General features: G+C 41.7%; 1 protein-coding gene across 2 annotated transcripts in view; it reads right to left on the reverse strand.

The window, feature by feature from the left end:
* Positions 1–1,546: 1,546 nt before the first annotated feature.
* The window catches only part of Mgat4d (MGAT4 family member D), a 37,972-nt gene continuing 13,268 nt past the window's right edge, over positions 1,547–26,250 (reverse strand). The window contains exons 4-12 of one of the 2 annotated variants that reach the window (XM_059264325.1): positions 25,817–25,950; positions 23,639–23,682; positions 19,991–20,092; positions 17,772–17,847; positions 16,149–16,263; positions 12,237–12,367; positions 6,161–6,268; positions 4,019–4,175; positions 1,547–2,032 (exon numbers count right to left, since the gene is read on the reverse strand). In XM_059264325.1, the coding sequence (XP_059120308.1) occupies positions 4,161–4,175; positions 6,161–6,268; positions 12,237–12,367; positions 16,149–16,263; positions 17,772–17,847; positions 19,991–20,092; positions 23,639–23,682; positions 25,817–25,950 (725 nt within the window). In that variant the 3' untranslated portion in view covers positions 1,547–2,032; positions 4,019–4,160. The remainder of the gene's footprint in view (positions 2,033–4,018; positions 4,176–6,160; positions 6,269–12,236; positions 12,368–16,148; positions 16,264–17,771; positions 17,848–19,990; positions 20,093–23,638; positions 23,683–25,816; positions 25,951–26,250) is intronic. The other variant, XM_059264324.1, reaches the window with a different exon arrangement.

A 26,250-nucleotide genomic window follows, 5' to 3' on the forward strand; every position in this document is an offset into this window, starting at 1 on the left:
CCAAGCCACCAGTGAAGCAATTCTTTATGCCCCCAAATCGACACCAGATTCTTTGAGTCTCCTCCTGATACACCTTGAGTCTAAGATCCTGAGTGGTAAGCCAGGTCCATGACTCCCTGCCACCCTGCATTTGGGACCAGCAGAGATGGGCACTCTACTCAGTACATCAGACAAAGTTCCTAGAAATGCTGTGTGCCAGCCTCCCCAACTCTGCAAATCATTTCTTTACGGACAGGTTAACTGTTTTTTGTTTGTTTGTTTGTTTGTCTGTTTTCTATTTCCTTCCTGTTTCCTTCCAGCTCCTGCATGTTCCAGGATCCAGCTGTGGTTCGAATGGCCCTTTGAGTATCAGGGCATCTGCCTTCAGCCTTGTGCTGGGCTGTCAGTCTTTCAGTGCCTGTACCAGCATAAGGTCCTAACCTCCCGGTCCTTCTGCTCCTGGCTTGGATGACTGACTTACAGGTCCACGTAAGCAGTGTTTGAGGAGTAGTGCCTCTTGAGAAGAACTGCACCTGGAGGGACCTTTGACTTCTTGTATTTGCTTAGCATAGGCCTGGGGAGACAATTTGGATCCTAACATACCATATGCATTTATGAATATGAAGTAAAATATTTAATTAAGGCACTCCAAAAGGTGAAATTTTCAGTTAAGTTTAAACTCTTTGGAAGGCATCTGTGCTGCTGTTCTTCTCACAGGAGAGGAGAAAATGGATGCAACTGTTCACTTTCTGCAGTCTTATAAACGGTCATGTGCCACAGGTCATGCTGAGTCAAATGTGTGTGGACTGGCGAGAAAGCCTAGTCACCTGACTAAACTGATGAACCCCATGTCCTGGTGAGACTTGTTTCAAAAGAACAAGGCAGATCGCTACTGAGGAATGCCACCCAAAGTTGACCTCTGACCTCCACACAAATGCATACACATGAACATGCACACCTGCACATTTATGGGCGTCTGTCCACACAAGAACATGTATACCTGCACATTTATGGACATCTGCCCACACAAGAGCATGCACACATACCTGTATATAATATATACACACAAAATTAAGTCATAGCATTTGGCTAAAATATAAGAAAAAAGAATTATCTCTTATCGTTTAAAATATATAAAGTAAATGAAATATTTCACTATTGAATAACTGCCTTAAGAGATGCTTATAAAAAAAACTGGACTGAAAAAAACTTAAATACCAGGGAACTCTGTATCCAACAATTCAGAATACTTTAAAAAGGCATTTTTAAATTATAAAATCAATATCCACAGAAACAAGTGAATGCAACACTTGAAAAGGCACGTTCATGGACCACACATTCTTGTCTAAGCTACGGAGCACTCGAATTCACAAGAGTCCCCAGATATTATCACACAGATAAACTCATCCTAACAGCAATGCAGTCAGAAATCAATAAAGAACAGATGGAAAGATAACTTGTTCCCAAACGACTCATGGACCCAACTGTGACATTTTTAGAAATGAATGACTATCAAAAATATGTCACATACCAAGGTATCTGATGATAGGTTCCTATGGCACTTGGGTGGGTTTATAGCTGAGACGTGTTTATTAAAAGGTAGCTATAAGACATGGTGGTACAAACAGGCCCAGGCTGGATCTGTGCTTTCTAGTTCTTCAGATATCTTGGCAAAATGATCACAACACACAGATCAGTTCCCACAGAGCCTGTCCATGACAGCAGCACACTTCTGAGCTGTTAGATATTTCTGTGTAATGGCCTTGATGTCTACATCAATAAAATATAGTTTTTAAATGTTAGTAATGTCTCTAATTGTACTGTTTTAAAATTCAACTTTTTAGGCTAAAAATATCCCTGACAAAAGCTCTACTTTTGTCTTGACATAAGAAGTCATTTAATGCCTTCAAGTACTATGTTCACTGATTTGTCCTCTTCTAGGTAATTTATCTTCCCACACTTCTTGTTTCTGAAAGATACCGTTAGAAACCAACATGTCAGAGGATTGGGTATGACAAAGTTTCTTCTTGTGTGTTTATTATCTTCAATATTCCTGAAATAAAAACAAGAAATCTGTAACATTCAGAAAGAACTTTTTAATCAGTAAAGATATAACCATTTCTGCAGTAATTTCCTGATATTACTCAGTTACTGTGTTCACCTCAATATTATCATGCCATCTCCTTGAAGCATCAACAAAAGCTATGGTTCATCAATTCATCACTTGCACTGGTAGGTAACACCAATCTCAATGTGGTTGTACTGTTAAATTACCAAATGTAGACTTCATCTGTAGGGCTCCTGAGAAAGCGTGTATATAAAAGATCATTGCAGCTAAAGAAACACTGTAGGCCGCGTGAAAGTCACTTTGAAGAGACCATGAGGAGGGCAGGAGTGATGGGGAAGAGAGAAAAGAAGATTATGGCTGCAGGTGACATGAAAGCAAGAGAGGGGACAGGAGGAATGGGGAGGAGACAGCAGGACCAGGCAAGGTTTGGGGGAGATGGGGAGGGGAACAGGGACAACAAAATATGCATGAAAATTCCATAATAAAACCCGTCACTTTGTATGTTAACTAAAAAGGCCCTCAGAAGAAAAAGAAGCCGGGGCTGGGGATTTAGCTCACGTAGAGCGCTTGCCTAGCAGGCACATGGCCCTGGGTTTGGTCCTCAGCTCAAAAAAAAAAAAAAAAAAAATGTCAAGGATGAGCCTTAAATAATTATTCAGCTAATGCATTTTCATGGGAAATCCCTCCCTTTTATTACTTGTTGCCTGTCAGACGCAGCAGCAGTCACAGCAATGCACACAGCAATGCATGCAGCAATGTACACAACAATGCACGCAGCAATGCACACAGCAACGCACACAACAATGCATGCAGCAATGCATGTGGCAATGCACACAACAATGTATGCAGCAATGCACACAACAATGCATGCAGCAATGCACACAGCAACGCACACAACAATGCATGCAGCAATGCACACAGCAACGCACACAACAATGCACGCAGCAATGCACACAGCAATGCACACAACAATGCACGCAGCAATGCACACAGCAATACACACAACAATGCACGCAGCAATGCACACTGTACATCTCTTTAAAAAAGTTATTGTTGGTCTGGAGAGATGGTTCAGTAGTTAAGAGTAAGAACTGCTCTCCCAGGGGACCTGAGTTCAATTCCCAGCACCCACATCATATGACTCACAATTCCAATCACCTGTAGTGCCAGCTCTGGAGAGTCCTCAGGCACCCACACTCACATGCACATATCCTCTCTTCCCCCACAATACACATAAGTAAACATAAAGAAAATTGAAAGGTAAAGTCAGTACTGCTAGCAGCTCATGATGATGCTCACTGCAATCCCAGCACTCTGGAGGTGGAGACAGAGGGATTGGAGTTTGAGGTAAGCCTGGGCTACATAGCGAGGCCTTGTCTCAAACAACAATAAAATCATCGCTTAACTGAAATTCAGAGTCAGTGGAGCAGTGTGGCCGTGTGCAGCACACTACACAAGAACAAGAATGGTTTCACACAAACCCAACCTTAACACGTTATAGTGAAGCTCTCACTTGCCTGCCAACCAAAACGCACACTCCCTTTGGAGCATTTTGTAGTCATTTAAAGAGATTACCATTCCACTAACACAAAAGAAAGTTTTTGTTATAAATGTATTATAGAACATTTATTAAAGTTGAAGGTCTAGTGAAATTTCAAAACTAAGGTTCATTATTAAAAGGATATGATAATGTTTTTTTTTTTTGCTATAAGCTAGTGACCAGAGATGAAATAATTTCTTAATAAATCTACGGTGTAGCTCTATTGTACATTTTAAAGTTTTATGGTAAGTGTCACACATAATGTGGTTTGGGAACTTACTTCATACAAGTGTTTTTGAAACACTTAAGTAATGAACATCAAGGGAAGTCTAGTAACAAATTTGAACCCATATGAAGTGCAAGATTTTTCTATGATGTAAGATGAACAGCCACCTGATAACTGTACAGACAGATTGAATTTGTATACTCACTTTATTACTGAAGGCTTAATATTAAACAGTATAATGTAGTCTCTTATCCAGTATAATCTGAAAAAATCTGATTCTTGTTGTGCCCTTTTCCCCAAAAATGAGTCTGACAATTTTTAAAGAAATTGTGAGATTTAGCGAAATCCTAGTAAAAATGGTCCTGTTAGAAATGTAAAAGAAAAAAAAATTTAGTATACTCACATTTGGTAAATTGTTACTTATGTCTGTCTTATGTGCTGTGAAGGTTAAGATGAAAAGTACCAAGATTATGATATCTAAATATAAGGTATTATATACTCACGCATGCTAACCCATCATGAATTAACAAGGTTAGATTAAAATATTCTTTTCTTTCTTTCTTTCTTTCTTTCTTTCTTTCTTTCTTTCTTTCTTTCTTTCTTTCTTTCTTTCTTTCTTTCTTTCTTTCTTTCTTTTTCCAAGATAGGGTTTCTCTGTGTAGCCCTGGCTGTCCTAGAACTCACTCTGTAGACCAGGATGTTGATGAACTCAAGAGATTCACCTGCCTCTGCTGAGATTAAAGGCGTGTGCCACCATTGCTCAGCTAGATTAAACTATTTTACTAGGCAAGATACATAACATGAGAAAACCACACCCAGACTGAGGTCTCAGAGAAGCTTTTCTCTGTGTACCTGCTGCCTCCTTTATGTGTTTGATGCTGTTACAGTTGCACATGGGCTCACAGAAGATCATTTTTGCTGTTCCAGGGCCTTCTTTGTCTGGTCTGATCTTAGCCTGAGATTTCCGGGCCCAACACTGACAGAGTCCACTACAATGAGTGTCGCACAGTTCACAGCGACAGTTGGAGAGAGAGAAGGGCAGGCCTGAATGATGGCCGCTTCAGTTGACAAAGAATCTATGTAATTACTTCCCTTGGTGTGTGAAGACACAAACGGCAGAGGTGCCGGCGCTCTCAGTGGAAGAAGATGTCTTCTGGATGATTTAAATTCTTGGTTTTAGAGATGGAGGAAGCAGAGTGTGGGGCTCCCCTGGGAGAGCAGTTCTTACTCCTAACTGCTGATCCACTCTGCATCACCACGACAAACTCGTGCCGTTTGGAACCTGAACTGTTTCCTCTTAACCATCTAGATGCCACTATGGTTTGGGTAACACCCCCAGAGGCACACGTATGGAGTTTTGGTCACCAGGCTCTGGCAGCTGGAGAGTGGTGAAAGCTTTAAGAGATGAAAACCAAAGGGAAGATTTTGGCTCCTGGAGGTGTGTACTTGTGACCGAGGCCCTTCTTTCTGTGCTCAGTTTCTCTGCCCTGTGTTTGCCTGATGACATGTTTGCACCACAGACTCAAAACAAAAGGGCTGAGCAGGCCTGGGCTGACCCGACTTGAACTGTGAACCAAGTTGGTTGTCTCAGGTACCCTTCACAGCGACAGTAACACTCTTTCCAAAACTGATGTGAAATTTGAGAATGACTGAACATGACATAATGCTGATTTTTTTTTCATTTGGTCAATAGTTATTTAAATAAACATACTGATCATATTTATAAGGGCTTTCCATTTCTGAAATATTCTTGCTAACAATTTTTATTTTAGACCAAAATAGTGACAGCTGCTGTGTTTTTCTTTTTCAAAACACTTTTTAAGTCTTATTTGGATTGCACAGCTAATAAGAATAAATTTATGCAGACCAAATTCTTTTTACCATGGTAGATGACTTGGGTTCTTGGAAGATAAATAGCTTTGACCTTGAAACACTGCCCCTAGTGTGGTAGCAAGTAACTGCCACACCTGCCTATGACCTGCCCCTGGGGTGTGGCCAAGAGGAGACCCCTTAAGACCCGAGATGCATATGTGTTCACTCTCTTAGCTCCTAATGGTCCTGGAGGCTGGATTTGCAGACCAAGTCAGAGTTCCCCAGAGAACTATGCTGGACTGTACCTCATCTCTCCTGGATCCTGTAATTGATCTCTTATTGGTTGTTAGTTACCCCTGAAATAAACTTCTTTTAATTGCCAGATAAACTACATGGAATTGCCTTGTTAATTATAGCAATATAAATGCATAAACTTTCAATGACAGGCATATTATCACAATCCCCACTTCTTCTTTTCTAAAGGTTTCTAGGTTCATCAAGGCTATGTTACTAAAATTCCATTTCAGAATATTACCTTGAGGTACTGTTTTCTTCCGGGAAATGATGAGTGGGTACCCACATGCTGGAACAGAGATGGTCTGTATTGAATTCGAACTTCTTTCTGGCGTTGTATACAGCTCCCCTGGGGAAAGGGCAAGCAGCCACCTTCACACAGATTCCAGTACTAACTTTCTACCACATTTACAGCCCATAGGATCTTTTTAGATTAGTTTTGTTCAGAGTTCTATATTTGTATTTAAAATTTGGTACAAAACATTCAGATCTGGGGTTTTCCTACATAATAGCCCAGCAGAAGAGAAGGGTATGGGGAAGCTGTATGGAGGTGTGTGGTTCCGTGAGCTCATACAAAGTCAGGCTACATTCTACCGATTTTCATTTCCTCATTTTCACCCTTTTTAAGGTAGATTTTTTGTTGTTGTTGTAGTTGTGGTTTGAGTTTTTGAGACAAGATCTCACTACTCTGTAGCCCAGGCTGCCCAAGAACTTATTAGATAGCACACACTGACTCTGAGGTCAAGACAATCCTCCTACTTCAGCCTACTGTACTGTCTGGGGTTACAGGTGTGAGCCACACAACTGGCTCTTCTCTCTTTTCAGTAGCTTAGATGATTTTTTTTGGGGGGGGGGCTATTTTCCTGTCTATACAATGCTGTCAGAGTACATGATCACATCTTTGTTTTCCTGTATTCATTAATTTTGCATCAAACTATATCCTCTCAAATCTCTTCTTAAGTGGAAAAAGAATTTGATTATAGTACAAAGTCTATACTATACTAAATGAAAAAGCGTTTGAATGATCTCCATGGAAATATAAAAATGGGAGATCATGTCACTACTGCTATTCAAAACAAATCAGAACTAAGACATGGCCAAGAGGTAGAGGATGGGGTTAGCATGTGCCAGGCCCTGGGTTCTATCTCAGCATCCTGAAAACAAACAAAAACATCCCAAATGATCATGACCACTATTTGAGAATCATTTATTATCATTTGAATTCAGAACAGTAAATCTCAAATTTTCACATACAGGTTAAGAAAAATCCAGCAAATTTATTTGAATGTGTTCCTACCCAATACTAAAGTATAAAAAAAATATTTTATTAAGGAATCTTATAATAACAGAAAAGTAGTTAAATGTTTCTGTTACTTCAGCTTTAAACTAAATTAACATGGAATAAAATTGCTCACATAGTTAAATATGTTAACAAATATGAAACATTTGACATCGTCTTAGAGATTTTCCAGTAGGAAAGCAATAAAACCTTCCTGCTCCTCTCCCCGACCCTGCCCCCAGTTCCCCAACACAGCCTGCTGATGATCATGGCTGAATCTGTTACACAAGGTAGTAAGGGAGATTAAATGTCTTGGCTAACTTGGGCTTGTCCACACTTGCAAAGATTTATTTTATTTAGATGCACATGCAAGCAGTGCCCGTGGAGATCAGAAGAGGACCCTGGATCCCTGGACCATTAATGACAGGCCTTGTGAGCCAAGTGGGTGCTGGGAACCAAACCCGGGTCCTCTGGGTCCTCTGCAGGAACAAGTGCCCTTAACCCTGAGTTGTCCTGCGCCATCCCTTCAGAGCCCTAAACCTTTTCTTTCTTCTTCTTTTTTCAACTGTTATTAACTTTTATGAATTCTCAACACATTGTGACACAAGGCAAGGCTTTCCGCTTGCAGATCCCCTGCCCCAGCCCTGCCCTCCTCTAGAGAGCTCCTTTCTAGAGTGTCTCATTTTTGCTGAAGCCCAAGCTCTGTTCTATTCCCATTTGTCTAAAAGTTAATTGTGACTGTTATCACATGATTTCTGCACCTTGACTGATATTAACATGTGGCTTTGTTCCTTAAGACTGCTTTTGTTTGGTTGGGAATTTTCAGATTTTGTTGTGTTTTACGGCAGGGTTTGTAAGGCACCTAGGGAGTCATACATGCTGGGCAAATGCTCCATCACTGAGTTATTTTGCTAGCCCTTCCATAAAAATTTAAATGCATAGATTATATTGCATGTAATTTTAATTTAAGTTAAATTTAAATTAAATTTTAAGTCACTATTTTGTTTTAATTCACTGTTTAGTTGGGGGTTTTTGTAGCTATGTTTGTGTGTGTATGTGTGTGTGTGTGAAAGAGACAGACAGAGACAGACAGACAGCGAGAGAGAGAGAGAGAGAGAGAGAGAGAGAGAGAGAGAGAGAGAGAGAGAGAGACTCTGACTGTGTAGCTCAGGTTGATCTCAACCTCATTCTGTAGCCCAAGTTTGCCTCCAAGTCATGATCCTCCTGCCTTGACCCTCCAGGCCCTGAGGCCTGGCTTTCTTTCTTGTATCCCCTTTGGTTTTCATGTCAAGCTCATACTGGAGATGCCTCCTCATATTCAGTTTTTTTTAAGTTCTTGGGCTGATGTGTTGTTGAGTTGAGTGCTTGCTGAGCACAGGTAAGGTCCCAGGTCCCATCTCAGTATACTATTACAAACGTCCCAGGTGTTGCCGGGTGGCAGTGGCACACGCCTTTAATCCCAGCACTTGGGAGGCAGAGCCAGGTGGATTTCTGTGAGTTCAAGCCCAGCCTGGTCTACAGAGTGAGATCCAGGACAGGCCCCAAAACTACACAGAGAAACCCTGTCTCCAAAAGCCAAAAATCAAACCAAACCAAAACAAAACAAAATAAAACCCCCCAAAACAAAAACAAGAACAACAACAAAAGACTCCCAGGTGCTTCAGGATCCACAAACTACTGTGCAGACATGGCCAAGAACCACACCACACATAATCAATCCCCCAAACAGCACAGAAATAGCATCAAGAAACCCCAGTCACAAAGATAGGAATCCCTTAAGGAGGTAGACCCCAAGTTCCTGTGGAACATGTGCTTTACCAAGAAGCATAACAATTAAGACCTGAAGACGGTGCAGGCAAACAACACAAAGGCAATCCGTGCATGTGCAGAGGCCATTAAAGACCTTGTGTAGTCAAGGCAACCAGTTAAGCCCAAGATGCTAAAGGGCTCCAACACAAACTCAGCCATCCTGCTCTAATTGTTCATCCCAAGCTTGAGAAACAGATTTCAGGCTACATGGCCAAGGTTTTCAGGCTCTGTCACAGGAACAGCAAGTGACAATTGAGGTTCCAGGTGTCAGCCCACCAGAAGAAAAACTCTCCGATGGGTATAACCTCATTAGGCAAGGCCACGAGGCTACAGACTCCAGAATATCTTTTGTTTCTGCTTTACCTTCATATGTTTGCTGTTACAATCTTTCCCTGATATCTGATATGATGTATATGGATGTACATATCCAATCCTCCACTGCCTGTATTGTAGTGTGTTTATCTCTTGAAAACATCCTGATCTACTGGGTATTTATATATATGGATTGTCAGGAAGATGATTCCTCCAATTCATACAGAGTTTTGATGAATAAAAATAAATACTAGGATATGTTTCATAGCTAAGGCCTATGAGTTCTGTGAGGCCTATGAGTTTCACTTAGGAGCTGCTTTAGAACACAGATCAGATTTATGATTTAGAAAAACATTTGAGTCCAGGAGCAAAGCTGGCTCAAATTTCCTTAATCTTAATGCTGAGAAATGCAGTCATGGGTTTCATATGCACCATTAGGTAAAACAAAGCTTCAAAATAGCTTTAGATTAGACCAGATGCCTTGCTAATGATTTTAAAGATAAACATTCTCAGAAAAGCAATCTGTAGTTCACAAGGACACATGCTGAGCTGACTAGCTAGGTCATAAATACAAGACAGCTCAATTATTGCTACCTGGAAAATAATTAATTCCTTGTACCCATTCATGACCTCAATTTGTGAAAATAAATTCTGATTAGTCAGGGCTACAGAGAATAATTTGACTCTGTAGCCCCAAAACAAGGGTTACAGGTTTTCTTGGATAGTCAGGAGTTACACACAGGGCAGAAAGTACATTTTAAGATTTAAGTGTTATGGTCATAGAACTGTGGAAAGTGCTGGTGAGCTGATACTAAAAGAAATATGGTAGCTCAAGGAGATTGACTTGCCTGGAACTAGAGACGCTATGACACCCCTAGTGTCTCTTTGTCTGAAACCTGGCACTCACCAGCCGACTCTGAGATCTAGGAGAACTCAGAATTTATGACTTCTAATTATAGAGTGTTACTTTAAAATGTTTACATAGTCATGGGTTAGTTTGACTTGTTTTTACCCTGCCTGGGACATATTTTTACTAATAATCATTCACTTGAGAAATGGTATGTAACCTCTTTATGACTCCTGTATTGCCTGAAAGACTCCATTGGAGTATTTAAGTGGTGGGGGGAGAGGAACAGGAGAGAATAAAGAAAGAATCCATTAGGAGAGTGCATGAGTATCTTCTCTCCCTAAAACCCCTCAGATAGAAAAGTCCTGGTTGGGGGCTGGGGATTTAGCTCAGTGGTAGAGCACTTGCCTAGCAAGCTCAAGGCCCTGGGTTCAATCCGTGGATTTCTCTCAAACCCTGTGCTGCCTTAGGGCTGGTTCCCCACAGGCAGCATTATCAAACCAAGGGTGAGACTGCAGCTCCAGCTCAGGCTCCCAAAGGTGCCCAGGTTCCTGGGAACTCTTAGAAAAGGCTTCTGTCTGCCAGTGTGAAGACAGATGGACTGATGTTTGCGTCAGTCTACATATCTACACACTGTTTGCAGATAGTACTGTATGGTATTTTTACAAATAAACTCGAGGCAAGATCTGTTTTTAGAAAAAGCAGAAAAATGTAAAACTCATCTGAACATTATTATTTGTTCTTTAGATGTTTAGATAGAACTCACTTATGAACAGGACTTGGACGCTTCTTTCTCAGAGAGCTTCTATTTATTGACTGAATTTCTGTCTTACACATAGACTTATTCAGGTCATCTGTTCCATCACAGATGAGTTTCCGCAGTGTGTGAGGCTTGCTGAGCAGCCATTTCCTTTCTACCTTGAGGTTACACGTATACAATTGTAGCATTTGTTATCCTACTTACGTTGGGGTTACATGTATGTAATTGTAGCATTCCTTATCCTATTAAGGCCTGCAAATTGGTTACATGTATGTAATTGTAGCATTCGTTATCCTATTAAGGCCTGCAATTTCTGTCACTGTATTTTCTCATTCTAAGACTGGTGCCTTTTGTCTTCTTTTTCAATTTATCAGAGTTGTTAGTGACTTATCACGATCAGTTCTCTTTTCAAACTCAAGTCTGGCAGTCCCCAGTGGAACATCTGTGGAACCACCAGGCCACTCGACTGTCTGGAGAAGCAGCTCTGCTCTGTTTTCTGTTGCTCTGCGGTCCACTATGGAACCCTTGCTGGCACTACCCTGACTTTTCTGGATGTCTTACACTACGCGTGGTCTACTTTTCCCATGTAGATCCTTTAATCTGCACCCTACATTTGGACTGAACACCCACACCCACACACACTCACACACAGGCACACATACACACATACACACAGTCATTTAAGAAAACATTCTGATAATCTGTCTTTGTGCATTTGGACAATTTACACTTAACACAAATATTGAAATGCTTGCATTGATGTCTTATTTTTTTTTCTGCTATTTACCTCTGTTCTTTTTGTTGTTTTAGGGACTTGGGTTTTTGTTGTTGTTGTTATTCTTTGTTTCTTGTCCCTGTGTTGTGATTTTTCTCAGCATTATTTTGGATCCTCATTATTTCATTTAACATTATGGAGATATCAGCAGAATTTAGGACACGGAAGCTTAACGTTCTGCTGCACTCATCATTATTTTGGTAATAAAAATATTGCAGTGATTGTGTGACATGATGGTATTTTCTCAGTCTGTTTGGCGTTTCTGTAGGGACACTCACACAGGGCGTCCCCAGTTACACACTCTCACTGGGGACACTCACACAGGGCCTCCCCAGTTACACACCCTCACTGGGGACACTCACACAGGGTCTCCCCAGTTACACACCCTCACTGGGGACACTCACACAGGGTCTCCCCAGTTACACACTCTCACTGGGGACACTCACACAGGGTCTCCCCAGTTACACACCCTCAATGGGGACACTCACACAGGGTCTCTCCAGTTCAGTTGCACACCCTCACCAAGGACACTTACAAGATGCTCTCCCAAGTTGCACATCCTCACCAGGAAAACGTCATTTAAGAGCATATCTATGGGCTTCACTTTGTAGAACATCAAGAAAAAATGTACAAAGTCAAGCAGGTCCTTCGATTGAAACAGTTTTCCTGTGGAGAAAAGCAAACTTGTGAACATGTGTACAACATGAGCGCTGTCTGTTCCGTTCAAAGGAGCAAGTGTTCTGAGAACACGGTTACCCCTTGTTTATATTTAGCAATGAACTTTAACTTGCCACTGAGCTTGGGAGACAAGGAGACAAAGCCTCATGTTTGCTTCAGAATGTACCAAGAACTAGCAGTTCTAAAGGGACAGGTCTGTGAGAAACTTCACATCTGGCTGTTCTCCCAGGAAACCCATTTTGATCTCACGCAAACCATTTGTCTCAATCACATGGAAGGCAACAGAGCGGAAAATGTGAGAAAGCCATTGTCTCTCAGCTCTGTACAAAGCGTCTTTACCCGACCTTGGTAACACTCAATGAACCTACTACATAGTAACTTTTAGTCCTAATTTTTTACTAAAATACTGTATATTTCAAAATTTGAAAATTGTTTAATCAGGTATTTATAAGGTAGAATACTATTTTAGATTTATGGTTCTTAAAGATACACCACATTTTAAAAATATGATCAGTTAGGCCCAGTTAGTTTTTTTCCCTCCATTACTCTGAGTCCTGAACTTTAAGGTGAACCTGAAAAGATTCAGTTGGATGCTTGTTTTAAAGTATGTAGCATAAAATAATTTGTTCCATTTAGTAAGTTGAATGGACACATACTACGGTTCTTTTTTTTTTTTTTTATTTTGAGGCTATGTAAAATATTTAACATGAAATGTACAATTGTGTTTCAGCTGTTAGCTGATGTTGAATTGAATGATGAAAATGGTTAATTTATGTCCCCTTCTGTTATCAGCAAACTGCAAAATCCTATTTTGTTTCTGGCTTCCAGAGTAACAAAAATTAAGGCTGTGTGAAATAAAACTGAAATAAGTCTTTAGAGTCACATACGTGAGTGCTCCTTGTTCAGTGCTCTCACAGTGATGAGAACATAAATTCTCCTCTGTCTCCCCCTCTCCCTTCTCTCCCCCCTCTCTTTCTCTCTCCCTTTCTCTCTCTCCTTTTCTCCCTCTCTCTACCTCTCTCTGTCTCTGTCTCTGTCTCTCTCAGTCTCCTAACTGCTGACAGTGAAGTTCTTTGAGGATTTCAAGTTCTCAGAATAATGAGCTACAGTACCATTTCTCCTCCAGGTTTTCCACTGGGTGTTGTGGTTATTTGTACTTTTTCTTATTTTCACCAAGGCTGAGTGAAACACATTTGAGCTCTTAAAATGTGACAGGAAATTTGGGAAAGAAATGTGATTGAGTGCGCATCTGAAGAACAGATGGGCTTTCTTATCATTCAGAGGAAATTACACAGACTCCGGAATGGCCAGAGAGGGTGGGTGGGTGCCAGAGAAACTGAAAGGAGAAAAGGCAAATCGGTGGTAGAGGCGCCTGAAGCCAAATGCACTCAGCTTTTCTGTAGGAAGGCTGACTGCACAGAGGGACAGAGCTGTTCCTCCTCCCTGGTCCCGGGTTGGGGTGGGGTGGGAGACGGCGGCCGCAGCGGCGGCAAACCCACGCACCCTCTTTCCTGCTGTAGCAGAAAGCTGGCAACAGTGAGAAGCTGATTAGAGATGGACATTAATCAAGACCCTGAGAGTTTGAAGCATAGCTTTGAAGGTAAAAAAAAAAATGTAAGGAACAAAAAAAAAAAAAAAAAAAGGTTGATCACACTCCCTGTATCACACTACCTACTGTTTAATAGATTTAAAACAGGTGGCAGCGTGGGAAACAGCAGACGCCTTCACTTGGATATGTTTCTGTTTCTAAGTCAATTTTGAACCTGGTTGAATTTAAAACTACTTAGACAGTGTCAAAGAGAAAGTAGGAAACCGGGATTTTTTTTCTTTAAAAGAGTAAAATAAGAGGGTGCCCATCAGATTAATTAATGTCGAATTCCTGGAAATGAGGGGCTCAGAACCCACCTGAGACCAGGAAATGAGGGGCTCAGAACCCACCTGAGACCAGGAAATGAGGGGACCAATAACCCACCTGAGACCAGGAAATGAGGGGCAGGAACCCACCTGAGACCAGGAAATGAGGGGCAGGAACCTGAGACCAGGAAATGAGGGGCAGGAACCTGAGACCAGGAAATGAGGGTGCAGGAACCCACCTGAGACCAGGAAATGAGGGTGCAGGAACCCACCTGAGACCAGGAAATGAGGGGACCAATAACCCACCTGAGACCAGGAAATGAGGGGCAGGAACCCACCTGAGACCAGGAAATGAGGGGCAGGAACCTGAGACCAGGAAATGAGGGGCAGGAACCTGAGACCAGGAAATGAGGGTGCGGGAACCTGAGACCAGGAAATGAGGGCACACTAACCCACCTGAGACCAGGAAATGAGGGTGCAGGAGCCCAGCTGAGACCACGGAGCTCAAAGAAACAAGGGAGAGGCTGAGAGGAAGGACGGAAAAGGAAATCTAATAATGACTGTAGAAACTGGAATCACCATGAGCACTGTCACAGGAACTTTTCTGTGGCCAGTATAATTCATACATTATTTCTTTTTGTGTGTTGTGTATGTGTGTGGTATGTGCCCACATGCATGCAGGAACACACACACAAGGAGGACCAAGGTCACTATTTGGGTGTCTGCCTTGATCATCTCCACCTTATGTTTTGAGGGAGTGTCTCTCACAGAACCTGACACTCGTTCAGCTAGGTTGACTGGCCAATGAGCTCCAGGATCTGCCTCTCTCCAGTCTCCTCAAAGCTGGTATGGGCCCCTCCACCATGGCTGATGTTTATACAGGTGCTGGGACCCAAACTTGGGCCCCTGTGCTTACACAGCGGTCTCGTTACCAACTGAGCCGTCTCTGGGCCACTAAATCATTTCTATGTTAAGAGTAGCAACTTTGACATATTGGAAGTTAGACACTTACACCACAGCCCTGAGTTCCTTTCCCTGCAACTTCACTTCTCTGAGAATCAGTTGGAGTTTTTAATTGGTTAGTTTGTTGATTGAAGTATCAGGATAGGACTTGGAGTCTAGCATGTGCTGAGCATATACTGTCCAACTAGGGTATAACCCTGGTCCCTTAGCATTCTTCTACACAAAGGAGTGATAGGACATACTTGTCACTGAACATGTGCGTACTCATAGCACCCAATTTTATGTTTTTATAATATGTGTATATGTGTTAATTTGCTCATTTATGTTGTCTACCTAAAAAAATGATCAAAATATTGTTACCTATAGTTCAGGTGTACCGATCCGGCTTTACCATTAAAGTCATATTATCCATACAGGAATCAGGCCATGCCTTTCCACTTAGTATGATAACAAACTATTTGATATGTTCTTTAAAAGTTCGTGGTGGCACACGCCTTTAATCCCAGCACTCAAGAGGCAGAGGCAGGCAGATCTCTGTGAGTTCGAGGCCAGCCTGGTCTACAAAGCGAGATCCAGGACAGGCACCAAAACTACACAGAGAAACCCTGTCTTGAAAAAAAAAACAACAAAAAAAGTTTTAAGACTATTTTGTGCTAAGTAACAGACAGACAGACAGAAAAGCAAACCCTTACTCTAAGCAGAGTGTGTTGGTACACACCCATAATCCCAGCACTGAGGACAAGGCAGAAGGATTAAGATTTTGAGGTCCAGCCTGATTGAGAGTTCAAGGTCAACCTTAGCTACATAACAAGAACCTAGAAAGAAAGAAAGAAAGAAAGAAAGAAAGAAAGAAAGAAAGAAAGAAAGAAAGAAAGAAAGAAAGAAAGAGAGAGAGAGAGAGAAAGCAAGCAAGCTTAATTCAACATGATTCACACGATAGACTATGGCTTACCTATAAATCCAAGTACTGAAAACTCAATATACAGCCAGTTTTTTGAAGTGAGACTATTTACAAAATCTTTCATTTTTGTAAAATACATCTGTTTCGCTACGATATCATCTTCTAGCTAGAGAAAAAAAAATCCAAATACAAAAACAGCATTAATACCGCAAATGACTCCTTAAATTAATAATATCTCAAAGACAAAAAATACTTTCAATAGAACACACTGGAAATGTCTTTGATGAGATGATAATCTTTAGTGCAATTCATTAAGGCTATTTTCAGTTAGTCAAATTTCATTCTCTGATTATGATCTAAAAGTATCTTTTTCTCTCCTAAATGCTAACCCAGAACATTCTACTTAAGTCCTCTTTGAGACTCGTTTGAATTCAATTTAATTCTCATCAACATTTCAGCTTCTAATTAAGATGATTCTAGTCCATTCTGGTTGTTCTAACAAGATTCCATAGGCTGGCTCATACACAACAGTAAAGTTGTTCATTCTAGCTGTTCTGGACTCAGGGGAGCCCAGGACCCACGTGCTAGGAGAAGAGGTGCCCTGCCAACGCCCAGTCTTCATGGAGGTCTTACTGTGTTCTCTGGCAGAGAGAAGAGGCCTTCTGCATAAAAACACTGATCCCAATCATTAGGATTCTATCCTCGGGACCAAATGAGACCCCAAAGGTCCTACAGCTTTATAAATACCACACATCTGAGAACTAGGACTTCAGCACAGTAATTTAGGGCAGACGCAAAAACATCCAGAGAACAGTGGACACAGACATGCTCTGCGTCTGAAGTAATGCTGCCAGCTTCTGTCTGTAGCTGCTATGGTCCTTTGCTGAGAGGTGGCAGGAAGGAGCTGGCCATTCCCACCCACACCCGGCTGGTCAGAAGCATGCCACCAGGATCCTTAGAAGGAGGCCGCCCTAGGAAAGGGGGTGAGGGTGAGAGCTGTCTTTCTTGATTTTATGTACAAGGAGCTTGCCACATTAGCCCCATCAGGAGGGCACAAACCAGAACCCTTGTCCCAGAGTGAAAAGAACTGCAGCTGCAGCTGATGTTACTCTACTCCTCCACTGAGCGAAAGGAGTTGTTTTTCCTTCAGCCCTTCTCCAGCCTCCCCTCTGCCCTCTACTGATAATTCTGAAAACTTCACAAGGGCGCAGTTTTCTTTGTAGTGAGGTATGTGCTTATGGTGGGAGCCATGCCACTGTCCGGCGATCTGGAGTGACTGAGAGGAAGGAGACTGATGTTCACGAAGGACTCGCTTTCCTGGCTACACTAAGGCAGTATAGAACAGCGCCCCACACAGGGTGAGAGGAAGGCTGTGGTGGCCGTCTGGACTGGTCCACAGCACGAGCCACAGTAAGGCTTAGCCATGGACACAGGGCAGTTCCGTGTCCTCCCAGGAGCCTTAGATTGCCTTTCCAGTTTGTGACCTCTAACTTTAATTCTCTCTGCTACAGGAAACACAGCAATCTTAAGCTTCCTTCGGGCACACTGATTTCAGAAATATTTCCTATTTGCTTGGCTACAGACTAAGGCAGAGAAACACAAGGAGAAAGGAATTAAAGGAAGCATCGAAAAAGTAATGTTCTCATTTAAAATTCATGTCTACCAAGTTTTCACCTGTAAATAATATGTGGCCTTGGGTTGGGCATACAGCATCAAAATACAATAATCCAATGCTTGTTTTATTTGCCAACTAAAAATAAATAATAAAATCTGTTAATGTTCATTATAGCAGATTAATTTATAAGCATATTTCAGTAATTAAATGACACTTTTACATTTTCTGACAGAACCATACAGCCAGTAAATAAAAATGAATATATTTATACTAAAGTTATACTAAAAAGCTTCTCTACTGAGTGAGCAGTACCTGGCTCTGCTTAACTAGAACAAGCATGGACTACATCTTTTGCATTTTAGCTAAATTTTTATTTAAATAATAAATTACTATCTATGCGGTTAGTTTACTGTGAGCTTGACAAAAACTGGAGTCACTTAGGAAGAGGGACCCTCAACTGAGGAACTGTCTCCATCAAACTGGCCTGTGGGCAGCTGTGGGGGTATTTTCTTCATTAATAACTGCTGCCTGCGGAGAGCCCAGCCCACTGTGGGCGGTGCCACCCCTGGGCAGGCGGTCCTAGGCTGCATAAGAGGCAGCTGAGCCAGCGCTGGAGATGAAGCCCATCAGCAGCGCTTCTCCATTGTTTCTGCTCTGAGCTCCCGCCTTGGCGTCCCTCAGTGCTGGACTGCCATGTGGAACTGTCAGCAAAAGAAACCCTTTCCTCCTCGAGGGTGCTTTTGGTCAGTGCTTTATCACAACAACAAACAGCAAACTAAAATATCACATAAAAGTATTTAGAAATCTGATTGAACTTTATTAGCAAATAGGACACTAGGCCATGTCCTGGAGATACACAGAACAGGACACTTCTTGCCCTGGGGTCTCATTGACTATTAAAACAGAAATGGGAAAATTAGCGCAATTAGATTGTGTTGGATAAAGTCATCAACGGTGAAGACCATTGTACGACAAGATGGGAAGAGCAGAAAAGTGGAACAGAAAGAACCAGGGTACAGCATGTAGCTGAAATACAGTGCCCAGGCCTGAAGCATGGAGGAGCTAGCCACCTCAGCTACAGAGCAGGGAGGGTTAGGGCCCCTGGGGAAGCAGGGGTGCTGGAGATCATTCACAGCATGAAGGGTGTCTTATGACATAGGGGAAGCACTGGACTTGATCTCATATGAAAGACAGAGTCCTCTGACCATGGAGAGGGAGTCTAAGAGAAGACAGACAGAAATATGCCTGTGCCAGAGCAGGCCTGAGCCAGCCCACGGCAGTGGAGTGGACTGGGGAGAATGGTGCCCAGGCTGTCAAGGGAGAGGACAGAGGTGACAGGCTGCAGGCCAGCAAAGGTCTGGGGCCAACGCAGTGATAAACAAGAGCCCTACGTAGCTGAGAGTCAAACACACCACATAGGATATAATGCCATACAATATGTAATAGTTCTCGGGGAAGGGATTCCCCTGAGATTTTTTGGAAAGCCTTTCTCTTTATTTTTTAAATTAATCAATTTATTTATTTTGCATCCCTTCCCTCCAGTCCTCCTACTCCCTCACCGCCCCCTGTCCCCCTCAATCTGCCCCTTCTCTGTATCCAGGCAGAAAGAGGCAGGCCTCCCATGGGCACCAGAATTTTTTTTTTTTGAGAAATCAACTCTATATTTCTCACAATACCGTATTTATTACCAGAAATATATAATCATTTGTATGCATACAAAGGCTTCAACTTTCTAATATTCTTTCATAAATACTGTGGTGTTTTATTCTTGTAACTTCCAAATGATCTGGTTTGTCTATTAAACACTGTGTATCTATACTATTTCATTGAATGTATTGACAAAGTGAAGGAAATTAGGGGGAAAGGCCGATTTACCTGTCTAAAATGACTAGGAAATGCATAGGAAAGCTGGGAGTAGCTTCCAGGAGCAATGAGCTCCCCGCCTCCTTCACTGTGTCTCCACTAATCATTGTCTGTAAACATGAGCAGAGCATCCTCAGCGGCGTGCTGGCAAGTGTTGCCAAGCAATTCAGAATGGGAGGGCGGCGGCTCCTCCTGTGCATCTTTTGCCCATTTTCTTGGAATAATACTATGGCTGATTTCATGCTACCAACTAAATGTCATTGAACTAGGACTCAGAATGTGGTTCACAGTCAATCCTTGTGAGTCAGTAAGGGGTGGCTTCCCCATGTCACTATATTGGAGTTATTATCTCTCAGGTCCCCATTCTAGGACATTCTCAGGACGTCAGCTCTTTCAGGTCCGTTCTTTGACCTACCTTTCTGAGTCCACCATTGCCTTGTCCAGTAGTGTACTCGGATAAAAGAAGGTGGGTATTGAAATGACTTCCAAGGACCCAGACTGCACCTGCCTTTTGAATCTAGAAACAGAAGTACAGGGAGGCTGAATACCGATATAGCTGAATGTCTTAACTTAACAAACTAATGCAGATACTTCAAAATACGTTCTCTATGCATGTCCACATAACATTGATTTGGATTATCTCACAGGTTGCTACCTGCTACCAATAACATATAAGTACTATTTCCTAGCCAAAATATTTATAAACTAATGAAAGGTATACCAAAAAAAAAAAAGACTAAAACATATGGGGCCAGTAAGATGGCTCTGTGGGTAGAGACACTTGTCCCATAAGGCCAGTGACCCAAGTTCCATCTCTGGAACCCACATTAAAGTGAATGAGAGAACCAATTACCACAGAGGTGTTCACTGCCCTCCATGCTCAAACTGTGGCATGCATGACCCCATATCATGAACACAGAAAAATAAATAAAACATTTAAAATTAGAATGCAAAATATAAAACAAATTTCCCATGGGATTATAGATACTGTGAATTTTCTTAAGACGGTCAAAGGCATCCTTCGACAGTCAGGAGGAGAGAGACCAGACAACAATAAGAAAGCAGCTGGGTCAGATCACTCTCCAAATAGATACATTTCCGTCTACTAAGAGCCCTACTCAACAGCAGTGCAGTTTCTGAAGTTAGTCTACATGGCTAGCTAGACTTGGCCAAACTCACCTCTACTGCCCACTAGACTATGTGGATGTTTTAACATGACTATGGCTGGTCCTCCTGCCTCTGCCTCCATAGTACCAGGATTATTAGGTCTGCCCACCTTCTAATGTAAAACTTAAAAGAATTAATTCTAATATATCCTCTGAGAGTGGGAACTACTGGTATGGGAGAAAAGAGGAGTAAAATAAGTAACGGAGTATCTAATTTTAAAAATGAAATTATGTAACTTTAAGGCAGATATAGAAGTTGGGGATAGCAGAGGAAAATAAAGATCACATGAGATTTCAGTGTCCACACTCCTGGGGAAGCTTGGACTGCAGAGGTTAATATGAAGTTTGCACCACAGACAACATCACCCCAAATCCTAAGGCACCAACGGTCAAATAACTTCCCATTGGGCGGCATAATTTCCCCTTACTGATGGAGAGAGATTTCGTCTCTTGCAATCCTGGGTGGTGATAGTTTTCTAGGATTTTCTGAAACATTTCGGAATTGTTGGTTTCTGTTACATACAGTTTATGTCCTTGAGGTGACTTCCAGAATTGACAGTCACCACTATAAATGAATAGCCTTCTTCATAGTGATATGTAAGGGGAAAACTTGCAGTAACATGCTTTCTGTGGGATGTTCTGTATGGCAAATGTGTTGCTGATTAGTCAATAAATAAAACACTGATTGGCCATTGGCTAGGCAGGAAGTGTAGGCGGGACAAGGAGGAGAATAAAGCTGGGAAGTGGAAGGCTGAGTCAGAGAGACACTGCCAGCTGCCACGATGAGAAACAGCATGTGAAGATGCCGGTAAGCCACGAGCCACGTGGCAAGGTATAGATTAATGGGAATGGATTAATTTAAGATATTAGAACAGTTAGCAAGAAGCCTGCCATGGCCATACAGTTTGTAAGCAATGTAAGTCTCTGTGTTTACTTGGTTGTGTCTGAGGCTGAGGGACTGGCAGGTGAGAGAGATTTGTCCTGACTGTGGGCCAGGCAGGAAAACTCTAGCTACACATGCTTTTGTATAAAATACAGTTATGTTCAGTCTCAATAAAGTTTTATGTATATAACATCATTAGTGTTTTAAAAATTAATGATCAATTCAAATCTAATGTTACTCTGGAAGATCTGGACAAGATGCTGAATGGTATGAAGTTAAACACGAATTGAAATTTATGCATTCACATTAACTGACATATAACAACTGAGAAACAATCACTTAGAAAAATGTTGGGTTAGGGATTGAACCCAGGATTGCCAACAAATCACAGCTTAAGTCTCATCACTAATTTTTGAAATTACTTATTCTATTAATGTGTTCATCTGAAATGATGAAATGAGCTGGGGAGATGGTTCATGGGGTAAAACGGTCTGCTGTGCAAGCATGACACCTGAGTTTGGACCCCAGAAGCCACGGAAAGCCAGGAATGACTGTGTGCACCCCTGTAACCCTGGTGCTGTTGGAGGGCAGAGGTAGGAGCATTCCCGGGCTGGCTGGCTATCGTTCTAGTTCCAGGTACAGCTGAACACCCTCAGAGGAATAAAGTAGAGAGTGGTAAAACAGGGGGCCTGAGTCCTCCCCTGGCCTCTTCATGCGTTCAGGTGGTACACACACACACACACACACACACACACACACACACACACACACACCACTGCATACAAACACACCACACCTATACACATACATATTAACTCACACAAAATAAAATAATTGATTTATTGCCTTGTCACAATTTAGGAATAATTATTCAAAGTGCCCTGCATTAACATCAACACTATTATCAACCCTAGAATTGCCTCTAAAATCTCTCACATAATTTCCTTATATTCTTTATTTTCAGCTATAAAACAGCAGTTTCTGAAGCCACTGGTTTTTACACGTCTATGCTGTGCTTGTGTGTATTCATGTTCCTATGTTTGTGCGTGTGTGCAGAGGCCTGAGCTGATGTGGGTTGTTTTCCTTCTGTATCGAGGCAGGATCTCCCACTTCATCTTAGAGAGCTCACCAACTCAGCTAGTCTGGCCAGCTCGCTTGCTCAGGAGTTCCGTCTCCGCCTCCTACACACTGGATTACAGGGGGACTACCATTCCCACGTGGCTTTTTTCTTTTTCTTAATGTGGGATCTGAACTCTGGTCCAAAGGCTTGCAAGGCAAGTGCTTTAACAGCTGAGCCATCTCTGCAACCCCCACTGATGTTATCTCTGAAACTATAGAGCAAACTCCAAGTATTCACATGCATCGGATAATGGTTCTCTTTTCACTTGTGATCTTGACAAATCCCTACCCACTTGTTTTTGTCTTATCCATGTCAACTTCTAAATGGAGTAGACAAAGACAGAATACATCACTGCTGGCTACACTCCTGTTAGCTAGACTCAGCTCAGTGGCCAGGGTTAGGGCCCTGATCAATAGAAAACTGCAAATTCCTTAGCTTTGGACAGAATCTCTCCATGGCTTATCATACCTCCCTACTTAACCTCAAGTATCTATGCTCCAAGTAAACTTAAAGTTCCAAAAGCCTTGCACATTGCCCTTTTGGCCTCTGCCTTTCTTTCCCATGTTCTTTGTACCAGGCACGAGCTCTCTATTCTTCTCTGCCCCAGGAAGTTGACTTACACCGCTAGAGCTGCCTCATCCCTGCCTTCCCCCATCTCCAGGGGAAGGGGACAGATACAACAAGGAAATATGGATTCCAGTATGAAGTCTGCAGACGCAGGAAGGATTCTGTGCTATACTTTATCACAGATTGGAAAAAGCCACAGGCTCATTTTCCATGGTTCAGATTCACTGAAAAGAATACGATCAATAAATAATAACACAATTGGACAGGAAAGAGTAGAACATAAAAATAAAGAGTGGCTGATGTTGAAATTTATCAGAAAGTACTTACTTTGTTTTAACCATGTCAACAACAGAATTTAAATAACCATCAGTCTAAAAAAAAGAAAAGAAAAATCACTGAAATTAAGGATGCCTCATGGTTTTATCAAGACAACACTTTTGTTTGCTACATGGAATTTATGTGTGAAATATCATCATGCTCTAATAATTTCTAGTGTTTTTACTTTCTAGGAGAAAATATAAAATATACACATTTATTTTAAAGAACATTTACTTGGATACAGAAACTACTCCACACTTCTCCACGTGTCAAAGTATGGAATGTTACGTTAATCACACTTAAATTAGTACATCCACTCTTACGCATCTAAAATAAAACACCTTAGAATTATTTTGTGTCTGACATTCATTCTGAGGTGAGCATCATTCCAGGCACAGATTTGAATTTATATTAGCTAATATCAGTCTCAAAAGACCTGCGACATAAAGAATACTATCAGCTTGACTTTACAGATGAAGTGAGGCACAGAAAAGCTCCCTGGACTGCCCAGGTCACGTGGCAGGGAGCAGAGCAGTGTTACTGGAGGATGACCACGCAGGCACAGTCTGTGTCCCTGGTTAGCTTGCTATGTCCTCACGCTGTCCCTGTGCTCAGACACTTGCCTGTCTCCTAAGAACAAGTTACCAGAATTTGAATTTTGAAATGTGATACATGTTGCCAACTCTTCTTCACAAAAGTCTATACCAATACACAATTCTTTATAGTTTTACTCAAATTTTCAAAATGAAATCGTGATTACTTTAGGGTTGGGGTGAAAAAGAAACTGATGTAGCCATTGACTAATTGACTCAGCCTACACCTGAGTCTATTAGTTCGTGGGCAATATATCTTCTTTACGCTCTCATCCATCCCTCCCCTCAGAGCTCAGGGACACCCACCCACAAGAGGAGACAGGAAGAGTGTAAGAGCCAGAAGGGATGGAGGACACCAAGAAAACAAGGCCCTCAAATCAACATGAGCAAAGCTCACGAACTCCCAGAGACTGAAGCAGCATGCACAGGGCCTGCACGGGTCTTCTGTCTCTCGTGCCTTTTCGTGGGCCCCTTTTCTTCCGTGGGTTTGTCTTGTCCAACTTTGATGTGATAGTTTTTGTTTTATCTTATTATATTTTACTTTGTTATATTTTTAAATGAATGAATGAAAGAAAACCTAGTGACTAGGTTAAAGGTTAACAACTGAACTGTCATTTATACCTGCTGGGAAAGTAAAATCAGTTCTCTCCAATGGAGTGACACTGGGTACATCAACCACTCCAGGGCAGGCCTCATGCTCAGGAGTAATTGACCAACTTATAATGGACTCCACAGTGGTTGGTTTGTTTTTTGGGGTGTGTGCGTGCGTGCGTGCCTGCGTGCGTGCGTGCGTGTGTACGTGTGTGTGTGTGTGTGTGTGTGTGTGTGTGTGTGTGTGGTTTTATTTGGTGTTGTTTGTTTTGGGATGGTGGTGTTTTATTTTGTTTTCTTGGTTTTGGGGGTTTGTTGTTGTGTTGAACTTTTGTTCGTATTTGAGAAAGAACTTAAAGTAGGGTAGCTTTAGAGGAGGATCTGGAAGGACTTCAGGGAGGGGAAGTATTTAATCAAAATATGATTAAATCTAAAAATTGTTTTAAATAATAAAAAATAAAAAATGAGATAGGTGCTTTAATAAATAAATAAAATCAGGGCCATGATACACACTTTACAAAGATGTTATGAGGTTATAAATGATGTCTAGACAATTCTTCACAACCCCTTAGGCCTAGGAAGGAGCCTTCAATTAACAGTAGTTACCAGAACTTAATAATGCATATACTTACCTTTTATTGAGTTAGTCAGATTTTTATCACTTCAGTAACAATTTCAATATTCTATTTGAAATTTATAATTACAATTAAATTATTGAATTTATAATTAAATTGAATAATTTTTGTATTTTATTGAATTTAAACATCCTATGTTAAATGAAATTTGGTTTTAAATTATGGCTCTCATATAAGACTCATGTTTCCATACACAGTCTTTCCCAGTGGTAACAAATAAGTACTAAATATTTCACCTAGACTCTCAAAGGTATCTGTGGGGTGCTTCCTTTAAGTGAAAAAACAAAATCCTGATGGAATAGTGGCTGCTGTTGAGGGGGATTTAGAGGCTACAGAGAGGGATGAAGGACCTCGGTTCCCATACATACGTCAGCGACAGAGACAATCACCACAGAGTTCTCCTCTTCTTCAGGCGTCATTCTGGACAGAACAGAAGTCAGCGTTTGCTTCAGGTAGGTGTGGTTCCTTCTGTTAATAGTGGTGATTCCCAATGCGAAAGAAACTGTAAATGGGCACAGACATGGGGCAAGCCGTACTTACCATCAGATCACGCTTACCCATGAGTGAGTTGGTCTTGTGCTTGCCAAAAAGAGCATTTTGAGCCATACTACCAAACACTGCACAGTGTTACTTTATGTTCTGCTTTTCATTCTCTGTCGTTTGTACTGTGAGCGAGTGCACTAGACTCCAAAGTGTTCTCACCCTGGAGAATTTTGTTGTAGAGAAAATAAGATGAAACATTTTCCGTTCGTTAATACAGCTTTTACCTATCTACCTCGGTACACATCGTCCCACAACGGCT

This window comes from Peromyscus eremicus, chromosome 5 (assembly GCF_949786415.1).
Source record: "Peromyscus eremicus chromosome 5, PerEre_H2_v1, whole genome shotgun sequence".
NCBI classification, from domain to species: Eukaryota; Metazoa; Chordata; class Mammalia; order Rodentia; family Cricetidae; genus Peromyscus; species Peromyscus eremicus.